This window comes from Lepisosteus platostomus, chromosome 6 (genome assembly GCF_059453375.1).
Source record: "Lepisosteus platostomus isolate fLepPlt1 chromosome 6, fLepPlt1.hap1, whole genome shotgun sequence".
Lineage (NCBI taxonomy): Eukaryota > Metazoa > Chordata > Actinopteri > Semionotiformes > Lepisosteidae > Lepisosteus > Lepisosteus platostomus.
In genome coordinates this window covers 8,768,650-8,788,392 of record NC_142616.1, presented here as the reverse complement: position 1 = coordinate 8,788,392, position 19,743 = coordinate 8,768,650, and the positions used below count along the sequence as shown (strand labels likewise).

Below are 19,743 nucleotides of genomic sequence, written 5' to 3'. Positions count from 1 at the left end.
AAGTTTGGGAAATAGTACACAATACAATTTTCTGAGCTTATTCTTAAGAACCAACACCCTTGTTTACTGCAGGTCATCACCCTTAGACATGTATGACTTTGTCAATATTTTTGTACTTCACAGCACTTTAAAAAAGTTTTACAATGAGCACTTCCTAAAAATGCAAAATCAGCACAAAAGCAGCAGCAATAGAATTTCGTTTCCAACACAAAACAAACATTTAGTCCTAGACTTAAGTCGCATAGAACTCTTTCAGTGTTGAAGTGGCGCTGTTCCTCTGCAGGAACTCATCTGGTCATGACGTATTTGTTTAATCAACACTGCTGTCTCACTTTTTCACTACGTAAAGTATGATTTAAATTTAAATGTAATTTAAAAATTAAGTAGATTTAAAATCTCAAATTGACAGGCACGCTTTTCTGTATGTGAACCAAGAAAACACAAACTGCAGAGGTAAAATTAAAATACTAGAGAGTAAAAGACCAACAAGGCACATAATTATTCGAGTGACAGGGTAAATTTGTCATTACAAACACATTTTCATAAGGAAGCCACTTAAGAAAGGCACATGTGCTGAGACTGCAGCCTCTAGCAAAAGGTACAAGAGGAGGATGATGAAAAACCTGAATGGGAGAACACCCGATCGCAATACGAGCCAGAGAAGACCAGCAACTAGCTGTCTTTCACATGGTTAGATAGACCATGCATGTCTCAGGTTAATAAGAAGAGTACAAATTAAAACAGGCAAGATTCAGATTGATTCAATGTCTTCTCAAACAGCTCTGCTTGGATAGGGGCTCCTGTCTCTCCTAGGGAGCACTTGATAGGTTAGAGCTATGGAGCACCATGGTTAGGCCTTATGAATTGAAGAAAGATGTGAAGACGGGGGTTTGTATTTAATCTTTTCTGTAGGGGGTTTAGACTTCCAAGTCACAAGCAGGGGTTTATGGCAGGAAAGGGGGTTAACTGATAAGGAGTGCAGATGCCAGCTAGGAACCCCCCTGGGTGTAATGTTAAACTGACCATTTGCCCAGAACATCATAAACTGGCCAAATACCATGAACCCCCCTCTTTACCATCAGACCGAGTGACGTCAGAAACGGAGAAGAAAACTGTATATAACCCAAAAGTTTGTAACAATACGGGGAACAATACTTCGGTTTTGTTGTTTCTTGCGAGAAACAAGACTTCGGCTTTATTGTTCCTTGCATGCAATAAACTCATCTGTTTCACTTCATCTCGGGATCAAGAACCTTGTTTCTTCTGTTACAACAAATTTGGCGTAGTCGGCAGGATGCTCCAGAAGGCGCAGAACTTCCCATCGGCAGGAGAGACGGTCAGCGCGCACATAACTAAGAGGTAAGGACTCCTCTTTTATTTAAAAGTCCCGACTCTCTCTGACCGATTGGGAAATCTCTGCTCCCTGCGAGAATCGCCCGAGATGACGGAGTAAACGTGAGTTTCTGAATTCCTCTGGCCCGGGGAAGGCACCGGTGTATGTAATGGGTTGTTTGCTGTAAGCCCAGAATTTGGTCTGGCAGGGGTTCCGCGGTATTGTGTACAGGCGTTCGAAGCTGGTGTATGCCTTAATTGCGCGTGGAGTTTTGAACGGGTTTTGGACCCTTACCGTGAAGTCAGGACTGGTGTGGGTCTTAATTGCACCCGGAGTTCTGAGGGTCAGAACTGGTTTGGGTCTTAGTTGCACCCGGAGTTCTGATGCTCTGAATCGGTGTGGGCCTTGATTGCGCCCGGGGTTCTAGAGCAAGTGGTGCATTAAATGCACGTAGTTCAGGACTGGTGTGGGTCTTAGTTGCACCCGGAGTTCTGAAGGTCAGGACTGGTGTGGGTCTTAATTGCACCCGGAGTTCTGTGGCTCGGGATCGGTGTGGGCCTTAATTGCGCCCGGGGTTCTGGAGCTGAGTGGTGCATTAAATGCACGTATAATCCAGGATTGGTGTGGGCTTTAATTACGCCCGGGGTCCTGAGATTAGCTACGCCTTGATCGTGCACAGATTGGCGTGGCGTGGTTTTTTTTTGTTTTAAAGGAAACAGGAGTAGAAGAGATATATGTATGTATGTTTTTGGTGTTTTCCTTGTTTGTGAAATACATATACACACGCACGACACTAACATAAACACACCTCATAATAAAAGAGCAAAGCATTAAGTAGCAGGATTTAAAGGACGTTGAGACCCGAGAATCGCCCTGATTGAGCTCAGTGCGTAAGTCCACCCCGGGGCAAAAGCAGCGATGCTGGCGTTCTGGGGATGGTGAATTACTGATCAAGAAAGGGGGTTTTCGAGGTCTCGTTTCTTACCTGTGAACAGTGCGGTGTAAGTCCTCTCTAAAGTCTCGGAGAGGCATTTAGATCTGGAGGTAACAGACGCCCTTAGCTGAATGAGTGCAGTAATGCACAGGTTTTTCCAAGTGAAAACATCCCCCTACTGAATGAACTGTTACCTCACACACGACAAAAGTAAATCTTAAAGAAACCAAACATGTGTGCTAATTGGGTGTTTGAGAAAGTGGTGGAAGTATCTGATTACATATCAGAAAAGTGTAAATTGACTGAAAGGGAAGAGAAATATAGGAAGAAGCTGAGTCTGTCAGAAGGAGTTTGGGGCGAAGATGCCTGTAAAAAAGCGTACGAACATTGGAACAAAAACAAAGATTTAGCTGCAGCCCTGGTGATCGGCCGACACCTGAGGTGGCAGATTAGCATGAAGGAGAAATCAGAATGGGATAGAAAAGAGAGGGAGTTCACAGAAAAAATAAAAGCGTTAAATGAGAGGAAAGATAATTTATTCGCGGCAAAAGAGGTACTAGAAAAAAAACTAAAAGAGGCAGTACAGGAGAATGAGAAATTAAAGAAGGAATTAACTCCTGGTCACGCTGCACTGGTTAATGTGCTACAGCCGGCGACTAAGTTATATCCTGCTCTCCCACAGGGGAACAAACAGGCAGGAAACGAAAATAATTGGGATCAATTCCCTCAGTGGCCATATGGAGAAGGGGGGTCTGATTGGGATAACACTTGGTATGAGTGTGATAAAGACGGATCAGGGTCTCCCCTGTTAGAGGGAGGGCGCCCGCAGGTCTGTACTCTCACTCGAAGTGGGAAAGGACTTGATGTAGCAGGGGCTGGTGCCGTTGATGACAGCGCCACTCTAACTCCGTCTCGCACCCCGCCGAGGGGGTCAGTTCTCGCACCTACCTTCCCTGAACCCCCAATACGATCAAATCCAAAACCGGAGGATATTGACCGGTGGGCTAGAGAAGTACCGCACCCAAAATTAGGGATGCAGCGAACCTGGAGTGCGCTTCAGGAATTAAAAGATACTTATGGTATCTCCCCCCTGACTGCCGCTATGATCCTCAGAAGGACAGGGGAAAAGCGTGTCGGAGAACTTAAACAATTGTGTGAGGATAACGGCAGGGGAGGGCGATGGGAATGGGTTTGGCGATGGCTTAAACAAAATTATCCACCAAAGACAGATTGGAAAAAGATATCTGCGTGTCAGCAAAAAGAAAGCGAGGATGTGGCTGACTTCACTGACCGCTTCGTCACACTCTGGCTGGAATGCTCAGGACTGAGTGACGAAGATGATGTGAATAGCGACGCCTCTGCTGTAATTAAACAAATTTATTTGGGCGGTCTTAAGCCTGATATAGCCAAAGCCCTTCAGTTAAAAGAGCCCGAAATAGGGCAGGATACGACTAAACAATTTGAGGAAATAGTTAAAATGGCACGGCAAATCGAGAGAAATATGTATGCTAAGGTGCGGGCAATACAAACAGGGTGGACACCCCCCATACTGAAGGGTGGAGCTGGCCCTGACACCCGACTAAATCCAAAAAGCGAAATTACAACTCGGTGCCATTATTGTAAAAATTTCGGACATTGGCAAAAGAATTGCAAAAAGCGATTAGCCAGTGAGGGCAGGTTTGGAAGATACCGAGATCCCCCTTTCAATCCCTCGAATCGAGAGGGGCAAAAAAACCTGTTGTCACAATTACAGGATCTGAGCGAAGCAGACAAACGCGCTATCAGGGAGCTTTTAAACTAGGACTCCCCCTAGTGGCCTCCCTACGCCTATCTCAGGAACTGAGTGAAAAAGAGCTCAAATTACAATGCACGATTAATGGGATTCAAATGTCACTTTTATGGGACACTGGGGCTCAATTATCGTGTTTATCTGAACAGTCAGCCAAACGGTGTGGTGTCATGTTCACAGGGAAGGAGCTGGAGGCCACTGGTGTAGGGGGTAATAGAATAACACTCAGAGAAACTCAAGAACTCAAGATTAGACTAGGAGATGGGGAGGTAACATTTAATGCTGTCATGTGGGTAGGATCTACCCCAGATCTGTTGGGATGGGATGCTCTGAAATACTTACAAGGGGTTACATTAACCGTACATGAAGAGAGGGTGGAGGTAAACATCTGGTCCCTCCAAAAAGACGAACTAAAAGGGCATCCAATTTGGACTATGGATAAGGACGAATGCGGGCTTCTGGATATGGAACCCGCCACATTTACTGGGAAATCCCCGCCATACACAAAGCCATATAAAATCAACAAAGAGGCGGAGGAAGGGGTTCGACCAGTAATACAAAAACTATTGACTCAAGGCATTGTACGAAAAACACATAGTACAAGCAACAGTCCAATATGGCCCGTAAAGAAAGCCAGCGGAGCATGGCGATTCACAGTTGATTACTCAAAAGCTAATCAACACATCAACCGTCTCACCCCCTTAGTAGCAGACCCCTCTGCTATTTTTCAACTACTGACCCCTGAGCACCAGGTGTTTTCAGTAATTGACATGGCTAATGGGTTCTGGTCTGTTCCTCTACACCCAGAGGTACAAGATTGGTTCGCCTTTGTTGTAGATGGAGAACAATATACTTGGACCAGGTTACCACAGGGGTTTCATAACAGCCCCACCGTGTATCACATGGCACTTCGGAGGCATCTCCGGGAGCTGCCTCAAGTGTCCTCCGTCGTTATCCAATATGTGGATGATATTTTAATCGCGTCTCCTGACGAGGAAACCCACAAGAAGGACCTCCAAATTATTCTCGACCATTTGGTTAAAAAAGGACACAAGGCTAGTTATAGCAAAGCACAGTTATGCCTAGACACCGTAATTTACTTGGGACAAAAGATTAGTCAGGGAAAAAGGGAATTGACAGAAGATCGGGCCCAGGCAATCCGAACACACCCTAGTCCCAATACGGTGAGAGAGCTCCGATCATTTCTGGGTCTGTGCAATTTCAATAGAAATTGGGTTGATGCTTTTTCTGAAAGGGCCAAACCACTTACAGACCTATTAAAGGGGGGAGGGAGGTCCCTTGATCCTATTGCTTGGAGTCCTGAAGCTGAACATGCTTTTAATGATTTAAAACAAGCTCTGTTACAGGCTCCTGCATTGGGGTTTCCTCAGACAGACCAACCATTCTACCTCTACGTAAGTGAAAAGAATGGATTTTGGACAGCTGTACTAACACAGGAACATGGGGGTAGGTACCGCCCGGTAGGGTATTACTCTGGATCCTTGGACGAGGTAGCCAGGGGCTGGGGACCATGTCTACGAGCCGTTCAGGCCGTCTGTCTAGCAGTACAGGCAGTCAATAACATAGTGCTAGATCAACAACTGATTGTTCGATGCCCACATGCGGTACACACCCTCATGTCCCTGAATCGGGTCAGTCAGGTTAATGCGATACGATGGAGCAAGTGGCAGGTCTTGTTAGAGGCTCCAAATATTACCATTGAACGTGAAGGAGCTCTTAATCCAGCCACATTGTTACCTGACCCATCAGAAGCCTACATGTTAGAACACAGCTGTGATGTTTGGGCAATGGGAGAAGATGAGGGCATCAAAATAGCCGAGCAACCACTAAGGAATGAAGACCTCATCCTTTTCACTGATGGAACTTCATTCATAAATTCTAGTGGGGAGAGGAAAGCGGGTTGGGCTGTGACTACAGAACATGATATCCAATGTGGGGGAAGATTTGAGGTACCCACGTCAGCACAGCGAGCTGAACTGAAAGCTTTGGTGGAAGCCTGTAAATTAGCAAAAGGCAAGACCACCACAATATACACAGACTCACGATACGCATTTGGAGTATGCCATGATTTTGGAAGGTTATGGAGTAATAGGGATTTTTTAACCTCTGCTGGCACTCCGGTAAAGAATGCAGATCTGGTGTCTGAGCTGCTTGCGGCTCTCCAACTCCCAAAGCAGGTAGCTGTAGTCAAATGTAAGGGCCACAGCAGAGAGGACACTCCCGAGGCCAGGGGCAATAAGCTAGCAGACTGGACAGCACGTCAAGCTGCCCTGGGGCAATGGGAGGAGTGGGCTATAGAAAAACCTCTTCAGATTATTTCAGTTTGCACAGTGAACATACAGGCACTCCGGACGGAACAGCTCAGCGAGCTCCAGGCCCAGGCTCCAAGGATTGAGAAATGGACCTGGATGGAACGCAATGTGGGGCTGCAGAAGGATGGGACCTGGAGGTGCCAGCGTACGGGCAGACCCGCCTGTCCCAAGCAACTAATGCCCTACCTGGCACAACAAATACACTCCACAGGGCACCCAGGCGTTAGCCAAATGACTCGACGCTTTGCTCAGAGCTGGGTGGGCACAGGCTTCACACCCTTCGCAGCTGATGTGGTACAACGCTGTGGAGAGTGCCAAAAAGCCTCTGGAGCACCGCCGGTTCGGGCTCCTAATCTTCGACGTCCTGCACCCGAGGGACCCTTTAGACACTGGCAAATAGACTATTGTTCACTGCCACCCTGTAAAGGGAAAACAGGCCTCCTAGTGATGGTGGACCAGTTTTCTAGATGGGTGGAGGCTGTCCCTGTCAAACGAGAGACTGCGCAGACAACTGCCAAATATCTCGTGACAGAAGTAATTCCCCGATGGGGACTCCCGTGTCGCATAGACTCAGACCAGGGCACACATTTTACTGGAAAAGTGTGTCAGGTGGTGGCAGACCTACTAGGGATCAAATGGGACTTGCATTGCCCTCATCACCCGCAGTCCTCCGGCATGGTGGAACGGGTGAACCGGACTTTGAAAGCTAAATTGACAAAGTACCACTTGGGAGGGATCCCCTGGGTGGATGCATTGCCCGCCGTACTGTGCAGCATCCGGGCTGGGACAAATCGAATAGTGGGGCTGAGCCCGTTTGAGGTGATCACGGGGCGTCCCATGAGACTGAGTGACTCTCCAGGACATGACAGAGTAGGCTTGAGTATACTAACTGATTCTCTGTTACAGTATTGCAAGTTGCTGACAGAGGCCACCCAAGGAGCCCGTGAGCAGGTCCTGGAGGCGTGGGGACCACCACCTGAAGGAGGGCACGACCTCATCCCAGGAGAGTGGGTGTGGATCAGGAAATTTCCTTCACAGGTTCTCCAGCCCAGGTGGGACGGACCCTACCAGATCCTGTTGACAACCGAGTCTGCGGTTCGAGTGGAAGGAAAAGATCGCTGGATCCACGCGTCACACTGCCGACGAGCCTCATCCCCGGACCCAGAATGAAAACATTTCTGTCAATAATGATAATTGTTGCTGTAGAACTATGTTCCGCAGGGATTAATGATCATCTCTCCCACAAAGGAGAACATGGAATTAATTCCTTTTTAGGCCTCTCCTATCTGACAGCTAAGAAAACCAACCAAAGTGCCTGCTGGGTGTGTGCCGCATTACCCAAATATGTACAGGGAGGACTTCCTATGGGGGCCATTCCTTGGCGTCTCGAGGAAGTCATAGGCATGATCATTTGGAGGGATAATTTAGGAGATTTTAATATGACAAACTATGGGGGTTGCCATAACACGACTTTAACCTGCACAACATTACAGTATCTACAGGAGCGAGGCTTAGAGCCCACGAGTTTCACAGGCTCTTACGCTCCTAAATATAACAGAAGCCATACACCACCATACCTGACTCTAAATAAGGAACGTGAGGGAAACATATGCTTTCAGCACACTAATGGTCTGCACTTGGTTGGATGGAGTCGTTGCAACCTTACCATCGCTGCAAATATATCCACCTCTACCTTCCAAATTCCAGGATGGGATCGGCACACCCCACAATTCGGTATAAGTTTCTTATTTTCAGAGGCATGGGGAGCGCCAAACGGAACATATTTCATTTGTGGAAAACGAGCCTACCCATGGTTGCCAGCCCAGTGGTCTGGCTCATGTTATTTAGGATATGTGGTTCCTCATATCCGTGTTCAAACCCACACCCCCTTCGGACCTAACCACAGACCACAAAGAAAATTGGCTGATTGGGAATATTATTTAGGTATAATATTTCCACAAGCCGGCATGAACTTTCTGAGTCGAGAGTTAATTCAAATGGCTTCGACTTTAGAAGAATTAGCAAATTCTACCTCATCTAGTCTGAAGGCTGTTAATGATGAGATGGTAGCCCTCAGAACAGTGGCCATGCAGAACCGACTAGCTTTAGATTATGTACTGGCGGCCCAAGGAGGAACTTGTGCAGTAATTGGCACTGAATGCTGCACATATATCCCTGATAATTCTGAGCACATCTCAGATCTGGCCCAACACATTTACAATGAGGGACAGAAATATCAGGACTATTATACTGAAAATTGGGGAATTGGATCTTGGGTAAAGTCTGTGTTTGGGGCCTGGGGCGGAACTTTTTTACAGTGTTTATTTGTAGGAATAGTATTGTTTATATGTGTAATTGTAATCATCACGTGCACAAAAACATGTATCACATCTTGCCATAACCGTGGAACGAACAATGTCATGGCAATACATACCTGTTCGCCAAGAAAGGAAAGATCTGCCCTGACATTGTATGTATAAAAATAGGCTACACTGACGTATGCCATATTTTATAAGGGGGGAATGAAGAAAGATGTGAAGACGGGGGTTTGTATTTAATCTTTTCTGTAGGGGGTTTAGACTTCCAAGTCACAAGCAGGGGTTTATGGCAGGAAAGGGGGTTAACTGATAAGGAGTGCAGATGCCAGCTAGGAACCCCCCTGGGTGTAATGTTAAACTGACCATTTGCCCAGAACATCATAAACTGGCCAAATACCATGAACCCCCCTCTTTACCATCAGACCGAGTGACGTCAGAAACGGAGAAGAAAACTGTATATAACCCAAAAGTTTGTAACAATACGGGGAACAATACTTCGGTTTTGTTGTTTCTTGCGAGAAACAAGACTTCGGCTTTATTGTTCCTTGCATGCAATAAACTCATCTGTTTCACTTCATCTCGGGATCAAGAACCTTGTTTCTTCTGTTACAACAGAATCATGCATAGTGTCATACTTAGGAGGAGTGAGAAAAGCTTTAGTTAAAGAAGCACTGCCTTGTGGTTATTCAGCTACTTGGACTCTTGAACTTGGCAAAAAGATGAGTTTCTCTGCAATGGGAAACTTTTAAATGCCACATAATCTGAGATTAGGAGATTAGGGTTCATACAATCAGGTTCAGGTTCTCCCCTGAGGTTACACCACAAGGTTTATAGGAAGCTGGGTATCTGGAAAGGATAGGAGTGTAAAAAGAGACTTGGGTTACAAAGATGTGTAAGGACTGGACTGTTGATAAGAAGCCCAGGCACAGTCCACAGGAATGCTGCAGTCTTAAAATGTGTATCAATAAGATCACTTTATTAGCCTTACACAATTTCTTGCATTACGCATTTGTCTTTTCGCATACCCCAGCTTGCTCTCCATGAGACACACAGACAGGGAGAGAGAAGCTTGGGGTCAGAGCACAGGGTCAGCCATTTATACGGCACCCCTGCAGCAGCTGGGGTTAAGGGTCTGGCTCAGGAGCCCAATGGAGTAGGATTCCTCTGCCGGTCGTGAGATTTAAACCGGCAACCTTCCAGCTACAGGTGCAGCTCCTTAGCTACAGAGCCACTGCTCCACCCCAATGAGCTGAAAATCTGTTGGCTTGGGGATTTACAGTCACTCTGATAGAATATATTTAATTGTATGTGATATTAACATCTTTTTTGTGAATAAGTGTTTGAGATTACACTGTGTGGAGACAGCCAAACAGGATAAAGTGTGAGTAGAGTAAAGGGCTCAGATAATAACATATTGAGGAATTATGAATTACTTGTATGCATTCATACAAGGAATTAATTGTATTGTTTGAATCCTTTTCTGTCTGTGAATGTAGTCAGATTATCTTGAAATATCTCATTGGTATTTTAACAGATATTGGACACTTCTTCCTTGTTAGTCCAATAAAGATAGGATATAGGGTATATAACACAAACCCCTGTCACTTTATAACGTAACTGTTATAGATGATAAGTGATAGCTCTGACGATAAGAAACTTTGCACATGTGAAATCACTTGGTAGGAAGATTAAGAAGTTGTGTGTGAGACATCAACACACATTGTCCCATACAAGCTGAGCAACACACTTCAAACATGAGTCAGACAGCACATGTCATATGATATGATATGATCAAAGGGTTCTGATCTTGGTTTCCAGGGGACAAGAATGGACGGACTGTCTTGTCAATATTCTCTTCAAATGTGTAAATGCGGGAGTGATCTACAGCATTATAGAAGCTGACCTTCATCTCTCTGTAGTCCACATGGACTCCCACTCTCTTGGGAATGGGATCTGAGTTCAGGGGGGTTTCATGGTCAGTCAGAGCTTCCAGTTTTTTTCCATTCCAAAGACTCAGAACAAAAAAGCCAGATGTAGGGTTCAGAGTTAGTTGACCCTTCCTGGGAACTGAATCTTTAGCAACTCCCAGCTCCCAGTATTTCTTATTCTTAACATCCACCTCCCAGTAGTACCCCCACACAGTCCCCTCTGGCCTCTTGCCCAGGATATAGGGCTCTTTATCAAACCGCTCAGGATTGTCAGTGAGATTCTGGCGCTGCTCTGTCCACCTCAGTTCTGTGCCATCTTCTGACACTCTCAGGTAGGGGTTCATTGTGTCCAGATCCAGGGTCACTGTCACTGGGGACAGAAGGAGAGAAACAAGGAGACAATGTAGGACAAAGTGCAAAGACTTTTAATGTCTATTTCTAGGCCAGTTGAGCTATACAAAATTGATTAATGCTCCTTCACAATATGAATGCTACTTAAGTTGTGTGCTTGTTCAATGTTGATTGCATGCATTACTGTTACAGTACTCAGAATGTTTATAACAGAAATTCGTCTGAAAAAGTGACTATAGTGACTATTAAAGACTTTGGAGTTTACACATGTTGCAATGCAGAATGAAAGCACTGCACCACACTGCTACATTGTGATTTATGGGGATGACCAATTGTATTAGAAGTAACCTACATTTCAATGCATTCATAAGGACTGCATTTTACCCAAGAGATTCAGGTGAATGAGTAAAACAGTAGTGCTTCACTTGGGATTTGAAGATTAAACTAAATTCTAGTTCTGAGCCCTAAGCCTTAATTGCTTTTCCAGATGTTGTCAGATGAATTGATAAAACTGATAAAAACTCAAATTTTAGTTATGTATAATGTACTGGATAGTTAAATTAAGATCAAACAAATATATTGGTAGAAAAAAAAATATACCTTACCTGCCATTGAAAGTCTCAACTGAATATCTGGAAGAGATAAAACCTTCATTAAGTAATACAGTAATTAGACAGTTTTCTTGTTCTTCCTATGATGAAGAAAAAAAAAACAATTTTTTACATCCATGTTGGAGTTCATATGAGAGAGATCCCTACCTTTGCTAATTTGGCACACCGACCTACATACAGTATGAAAACATTACTCCAACTTGGATGCAACAAAGGTTCAGGGTAAATTTACACTTTCTTCAGAAGCAAACCAAATAAATAAAATCCTAACTCTTCCTTTAACTTCTATCTAAATGTGTTTACAGCACTCTCCATTAAATAACTAATCTGATCATTGGCACCAAAACGTAAGTCTGTGTCTGATATGTTTTCAAAAACTCAAACAGTTACCACCTCTATCCATCATTCCATGCTGAAAAAAAGAAGAAAGAGAACACAACGTTTTGGCCGTGGAGCCTTCTTCAGGTGTGAGGTCAGGACACAGAACCTACATTTCAAATACCAGAGATAACAGTTCACTACTTACCTTTGTCATCACACAGCTCTTTAATCTTTTGTTCAAGCTTTGATATTCTCTCTACAAATGCAAATTCCAAGAGTTAACAACAGAAAGCAGTACACTCCTAAACGAATGACTGACTAGATATAGAGGCTTGCAAAAGTATTCAGACCCTTTAAACGTTTTCAAATATTGCTGGATTACGCATTATGCTTAACACATTATTTAGATGTTTGTCAGCAGATATCTTAAAGAAAGTCAAAAACTGAACTATTCTGCTTGCATACATATTCAGACCCCTGTGCTCTGGTAGCTCTAACTTTATACAGGTGAAAGAATTTGCCTAAAAAGGACATAATTGCTTTAAGACTTTAATAACTTTAAGATTTTGACAAATTTGGTCTAAATGGGCAGTTCAGGTTCTACAGTAAAACAGGGTGTTAGTTACAGGAATTAAACAACAGATTCTTCTTTAAAACTGAACAGAGCACAATATACACTTTGGAAGATCCTGTTTGTGCTACCAAAGTGAATATTCCAGTACTCACCATCGTTTCTACTCCTCCAGTTTTCCAGATCTTCATCACTCCGATTCCTCCTCCCTGCAAATTGACGCCAGCCATTAATAACAGGACAAAATACAGACATTATATAAATGTCTAGAGAACTCCTAATTATTAATTTTACAACATTAATACAAACGGAACCCAAAGGACTTTTTCTAGCTTAACAAATGCATATGAATCCGATGCACACACAAACAATTGAAAGCAAACCCAGACAAATGCAGCAGAAATGTATGAGTTCTGTGATATTCTTATCAATAGTTACCCTCCTGCTAGTGTTAAGCACATCATGCTCAGGCTCCGTTGTCTTAACCAACAGTGAATCATGATGTGAAATGAGCACTGGCTCAAGAAGATATAGCCTCCATCAGGTAAATATTATTCACTGTATTAGTGCTGTAAAATTAAATGCTGCCACTACTAGAAGACTATCCATGTAAGTATCCATTTTCTAATTGCTTCAACCACTGGTTTCTGGATAGCAGGAATCTAACCCAGCAAGCACCAGGAGCAAGGCAGAGTACACCCTGGACAGGATGCCAGTGAAATCAAGGCACATATTACAAGACCACCTACACCTACTGTATGTTAAATAACCACTTGGATGGTTGTTACAGTCTATATTGGTAGCACTGAATTCCCTTCAAACTACAACAACTTAAAGCTGCCTAAATGACTTTTAAATGACCTGAACATCCCTTGGGACTCAAATGGATACCTAAATAATGGATAAAGTCCTTGCCTGCTTGTTCAAATACATTTGACAAAATTGATTCAAAATACTATTTTAAGTTTAATAAAATAACAAAGACCACAAAGCTGAAGTAGAAACTCAGTGCAGGAATTTTGTAATGAGCAAGGTGGCTACTATCTAGTTTCAAAAAGAATACAATAAGGTGTATAAGATCTATTCACATCAACAAAGAAACAATACCTCTGGCCAGAACTTAACCACTGATAGAAACAGAAAGTTGAATATATTTCTGCTCAAGGTCCCAGGGTACCAAGAACAATAATGAACATATCCATCTATTCTCATGTGCATATAGAAACAAACAAAGGGACCAATGTCTAGCAATTTAGGTTTAGATTTGTGAAATATTTCTGACCCATCACTTAACTCCACATACTGTACCTCTATAATTCCTGATTATTACACTTACAAACTGAAAAGACAGATTTAAGTAAACTAACAGCTAATATTGTACAATTTCTCATTCAGATGTTGGCTATTCATTTATCGGGTTACATATTTTATCCCGTTAAGGCTACTACATTTCTGCAAACAGTACAGTACTTACTGTTGTCATCATGCAGCTGTGTGATTTGTTCTCCAATTACTGCTAGTCTTCTCTCTAGAGAAGCTGAAACTAAAGGTTTATAAAACAGTACAATACATTTTTCAGGAAAAAGCTGACTATATTATGTGTAAATGTTCGTCAACTAAAAACACTGTTGAAGGAATCAATTAAATTAATGTACAGTACTCAGACTGCTAAAAATGAATGAAATATCAGGAGTGATGTTGTGGGAATCTGGAACGATTACCTCAACCACATTGCTGAAGCCAATGCCCTAATGTCTCTTAAAAATGGTTGGATGACATTTTCTTAACAGTTATATGAACTTTTAAACTAGATGGATCGTATGACCCCTTCACCTCTTTCTTAAGTTTCTTGATTCTTATTTTCTGTCAGGGAATATATTGTAAGGACACACAGATAGATGACAAAAGATCATTTAAAAAAAGCTACCTGTATAATACACTTAAAATATTCTTTTCACCATATTACTATATACAGTATATACACACTATATATAAGTACAGTATACCAATTACAGTAATGCACAAACACATTGTGCAAATTATTGCACTGTAATTAAGCAATTAAGCAGTACTTTGAAAGACTGAAATGGTTTGAAATGAATGAATTGATTTGCACAAGTAAGAAATGGGTGTCTGCTTACAGCCAAGGACACCAACTTCAACTTTGCAAATTTACATTGAAGTATCGCACTGGTGTCTTTATGTCACAGTAGTAACTTAACTACAGTGAATTTAGTTATATCATGAAAAATGTGAATCACTGCAATTTTTGTTTTTACATTTCTGTTAGCGTATTTGTTAACATTCAACTTCCTGGAGTAAGACAATTGACACTCTTCATTTTTAACTATAATACCTACATCTGTTAAGAAATCTTCGTTTAGTGACAAATAGTACCTACCACCAACCTCTCTCTCCTCTTCTTCATGCCCTGTAAGTGAAAACAGACACAATATATATTTTTAAAAGTACCTAGTCAAATATCATAGAAAAAGATTTTACAAATCATCTGGTCTGTTTTACTATGTGGTAAAAATCTCCACCTGAAAGTGAAGGATAAATCTTACAGTCTGCCTGCCAAATAGTCTAAAATGTGTTCAGGGAAGATTCTTTCCATGTTTAGCAGGTTAGTGCTGTTTTAAATATCTGTCATGGTATCTGGTAATTGTACCTGATAAGAGACGTGTGTAATCCTGTGCATCACCTGGAAAATATAAAAAAACATGCTTTGTTCCTTAAGAAAACCACAATCTTTCAGCGCAATGCAATCAGTTTCAATGAACAAAAAACAATTTATGTCTGATTATATTGGACTGGTGTTGCAGGGGAAGGAAACCTTGGATCTTCCATACCAATCCATTGAACTTTAATTCTTAACATGATCTTAAGTACCTGGGTCACTTATTGATTTAGGGTAATAAAATTGAGCTGGGCAAGGTTAAAGAATATGTAAGAAATGAATTTGTCGTATGGAACTAAACACACTTGAATAGTAGTGTCTCAACATTTGCAGAGCTTTGGTTCAGAGATCCGTTGCGAGTAGCCAAATTTACAGGCAACCAATTCCGCCCCTATGCCACTATAGAACATTATGCCATTGCAGAATAGTTATATAGTTAACTTAAAAGACATACGTAATCCTGCCTTACATGATAATTAAAGTATTAATGCATTGGCTTTAAGATAACTCAACTAACACAACGTATCAAACTACCATAACAAATTTACAGTAATCAGCTGCAATAAAAAAACATAAATCCCTCCTTTGTGTCCAGTGGACTTCTACACTTCTTCTCTCTGCCTTCACAGCTAATACCCTGCTGCATGATTACCACGCTCGCTATAATGAAAACAGCCAGTGAGCCTGTACAGCTGTCTCTAGCCTGTCATTCCCCACAGTGCTGACACAAAAACAAGACCACACTGAGATGAGGATGCTACTTGGACAGAGGCAGGTAGAGGCTCAGTCACTAGCTAGATTCATCTCGCAATCCTAGTGAGTTGGGCAGCTAATCTAAAAGGTGACCTTAACAACCTTCAGCTCAGTTTAAATGTGCTTTTGCGGTTTTCCATTCAAGACCCGATCAGCCAGACCGAAGCAGGAATCGGCAAATTCACAAACATTACATTTGCAGAGGTGAAGTCTCTACTGTAATAGGAATGATTATTGGAACAAAGTGGTTGTGTACGAGACAAAAAAAACCCATTCAACCTTCTTCTCAGTTTCTCTTTTAAATTTAAAAGAAAAAATCAGGATGTAAATTATATGCAAATCTAATAGGCTATTATAATCACATGGCAAAATGACACAGAAGAATATTTCTCTGTGTGTGTATAATACACAATGTTTCTGTGTGTGTTTGCCATTACTAAGGTCATTATTTTGAATTAATAATATAATAATAATAAACTTTATTTTATATAGCGCCTTTAAAGGTGGCTTCTCAAAGCGCTTTACAGAATGACAACAACAATAAATAAAAAGAATACACAAGCTAAAACACAACTACAATACACAGAGGAGACCGTGGATGGTGGTACAAAGAAAAGCAAAGGGGTGAAGAATGAAACCAGCTAAGTAAAGGCTCTTCTAAAGAAGAAAGTTTTGAGTCTGGATTTGAAGTAGTTTAGAGAAGGTGACTCTCTGATATCCTTGGCAATCCTTGAATTGTATTAATTTGCTGATTTAGAACATTAGACTGGAAAATATGCCTCCTATTTAAATTGTGATATGTACCTCGTCTTCTGCAGGAAAGCCAAAGAAAAAAAAGAAAAAGAAAAATGTAAACCAAATTCAGAACCCATAATACAATTACTGCTGGCTGTAACCATGAAGGAAAACCATCTTCAGTCTTCAGACCTGGACAAGTGAATAAGAATTGAAACAAGTTGAGTATAACAATCCTTGGGTTCAAAATACATTGATCATTAGCGGTGCATCCTGTACTGTAACGGAAACCATTCATTCTGTTTAAAGCTTGAGTTTGAAAAAAGCTCAACATTCTCAAAATGACATTTTTAAAATAAGAGTGTATGATTGAGGAGGAAAGGTTTAGTTGTGAAAATGCAGATTTGATTCGATTAACTAGGATGTTTACTACCCTTTTCATTTTCTTTTGCCTTATTTTATTGATAGGTAGCATTTTCAGACTAAATGGCAGGCCTTTTCTGGTCCACATTCCCCATAAAGCTGTGGGGAATCAGTTTCTGCCCTAAATCCCCTGACCAGTTTCTGGAAGTTTAAAAAAACAGAAAGAAAAGGCTTCCAGGGTTGGTTGATCTGCTGTCTGGAGGAACCAAGGCAGATCCTCTGTGTGCTCCATTCACCAGGGGGAGAAAGACAAACCCCGGACATGTGGAACTAAGGAACTTGTGAGTTTTGAAACTCTTTCAAATCTACTTTTTTATGGAGAGTCTCAAAGAGACTGTGCGTTTTGAAGCTGGTAAGCAGCATAGCAGCCCAGTATATTAGTTAGGCACGAAGAAGTCTAGATAGTAGCACAAAAATGAGTTAGGTATTTGGTTATGTCTTTTGTAGGCTCTTTGTAGGCCTATTTTCAAAGTTCCAGGGGAGTCACAGTGTTTTATGGAATACTGAAGAAAACCTTTCAACTTTGAGCACAAACGAAAAAGGAAGCAAATTTATACTTACCTGTATTACTTGCAAAATAATTTGTCACATCAGTCTTGGATAGCAAGGTATTACTATTTTGTGCCAAACCTGGAAACAGAGCATAAAATCCATATAAAATGTTCAGATTTCTTGACGGAAATTTGTTCAATTAATTGACCTCATACTGCAGAATCCATGAGTGCAGTAATGGCTATCATTATGTAAAACCTGTATGAGATTTATAAGTGTTAGTAGTTTGGACACTTGGACGATTCCTGGTGAGGGTCATGCAACCCAGAGCCCATGACAGAAGCACAGAGGCAAGGTAGGACTCCAGATGGCTCTCCACTCCATTGTAGGGTGAGTATTTAGGACAATTTAGGGGCACCCATTATCCCAGCCTGCACCTCTTTGAAAGGTGACAAGAACACCATTGAACCTGTGGAAAACCCATGTGGGCACAGAAAATACACACAGAAGGAGCCTCAATTCGGAGTCATACTGTACCCAGGATCCAAGAGCTGTGCGGCACTGGGTTTCAATCCTATAAATTGGTAACGGAGTAACAGTTGTTGTTTCATCACCGGAAATTTCGTAGGACAACACACTGGCTTTAGGGCTCGTGTACAGTATCTTCAGAAGGGCTGGGGGGAAGCATGTGGTTGCCTAGGTGATGAAGGAAATGCAGTGAATTGTGTGTGCTCTCTCCAGAACTGACTTGCCGTCCGTTTTCTTAATTTTAAATTATCACTTCGGTCTGGGAATAGCTCTTTCTGTAAACAAAAGGGACAGTAAGAGTTCTTTCTATAGCATGTTGTCGATCACAATTACGTACACTAAAGTATTATTCCACAGTTTATTTCATGATGGGGGAGAACTAGTTTTTTAATGGTTCTTCACAACAATGAGGTGCCATTGTGAAGTGTTGCGAGAGCTAATCCATCACAATCCTGTTGATCCTATTGATTTATTGCAAGGTGATCCTCATCAATAACAACATTTGTTCCTCTAAAAGGCAACTTTTTGTTCTAACCAATACAAATGGAATACAGATTTCCAGTTGTATAACAAAATTGTTTTTATTTTAGAACAACTCCCTACACAAATTCCACAATTTACTTCTTATGGTAACTACCCATTTTCTATCTTTTACCTTTTGAATATTTTGTTATATTTTTATATACAGCCTTTTTCCTACAACACTCTCACTTCACTTATATCTGTACCACTAACAAGTCTGTTTCAGTCTCCGTTACCTTTCACATGTTCTCCAAACATCCAACTTTAGTCCTGATTTCTCATCTTGAAAAGTAACAATAAGATCTTTTAACAGTTTATAACCTCTGTGAGTTAAAACACTACATCTGTGATTTGTAACATTGTATTTTTTCTGTATATTAGACAAGTGTTGACATGTAACACCTGCATTAGCTCCATCATACTGTATATCAGTAATAATAGATGAGCATGTTACAATAAATAGGGGGACAAGCTCTTATTACACCAATGGGGTTGAATGTGTGGTACCTTGGGATGTACCATTATCTCACAGGAGTGCAGCAGCTGTCTGTGGTATAAACCTTTTCCCGAAGTGGCTTGTGTAAATGTGTTCAAACACTGAATATTAGCAGCACCGGAGACTTGGTTATACCTAGAGTTTTAAAGTGGGAAGGCTGTAGCTCTGCTCTGGCCCTGTAAGGATTCAATCGATTCATGGTCTCAGAGCCACAGAATACCAGACTCTGCTAAACCAAAAGGCCTGGTCTTCTGACACGACACAATTCTACACTGTCTAGGTTTCGAATGAGGTGACATTACTTGCATGTAAGCACACTAAACTCTGTTACACAAGACTAAATGTATTGCCACTGGGACCTATCTATTGAAACACCCTCAAATTAAAGAACAGAGGCCTAAGCAGTATATGAAGTTCCTCTCTTTATCAGATGGTCTTGTTACTATAAGTGAACACTTATCAATAGTGCCCTGATACTCTGATACTATGAACATGAAATGTATGAGATTAAAACAAAAACAAGTCTTTTCTCTTCGGCACATAGCTACTCGAGCATCCATCATTTCCTTCTGGTGGCCTCCCACACACAAAGGATTTACAAGAAAAACTAACAGGAAAAAAAACT

At 41.8% G+C, this 19,743-nt stretch overlaps 1 protein-coding gene across 20 annotated transcripts in view; it reads right to left on the bottom strand.

The window, feature by feature from the left end:
• Nucleotides 1–19,743, bottom strand: part of LOC148660032 (E3 ubiquitin-protein ligase TRIM21-like) — a 143,953-nt gene that overhangs the window by 18,358 nt on the left and 105,852 nt on the right. For 4 of the 20 annotated variants that reach the window (XM_088637660.1, XM_088637663.1, XM_088637659.1 and 1 more), the window contains 9 exons: nucleotides 17,642–17,710; nucleotides 16,727–16,849; nucleotides 15,161–15,193; nucleotides 14,891–14,920; nucleotides 13,964–14,032; nucleotides 12,645–12,698; nucleotides 12,124–12,174; nucleotides 11,592–11,618; nucleotides 10,167–11,005 (listed from right to left, as the gene is read on the bottom strand). The exons of 5 other annotated variants lie outside the window; for them this stretch is intronic. In XM_088637660.1, coding sequence (XP_088493786.1) covers nucleotides 10,467–11,005; nucleotides 11,592–11,618; nucleotides 12,124–12,174; nucleotides 12,645–12,698; nucleotides 13,964–14,032; nucleotides 14,891–14,920; nucleotides 15,161–15,193; nucleotides 16,727–16,849; nucleotides 17,642–17,710 — 995 coding nt within the window. In that variant the 3' untranslated portion in view covers nucleotides 10,167–10,466. 11 more of the 20 variants (XM_088637661.1, XM_088637667.1, XM_088637648.1 and 8 more) reach the window with 11 other exon arrangements.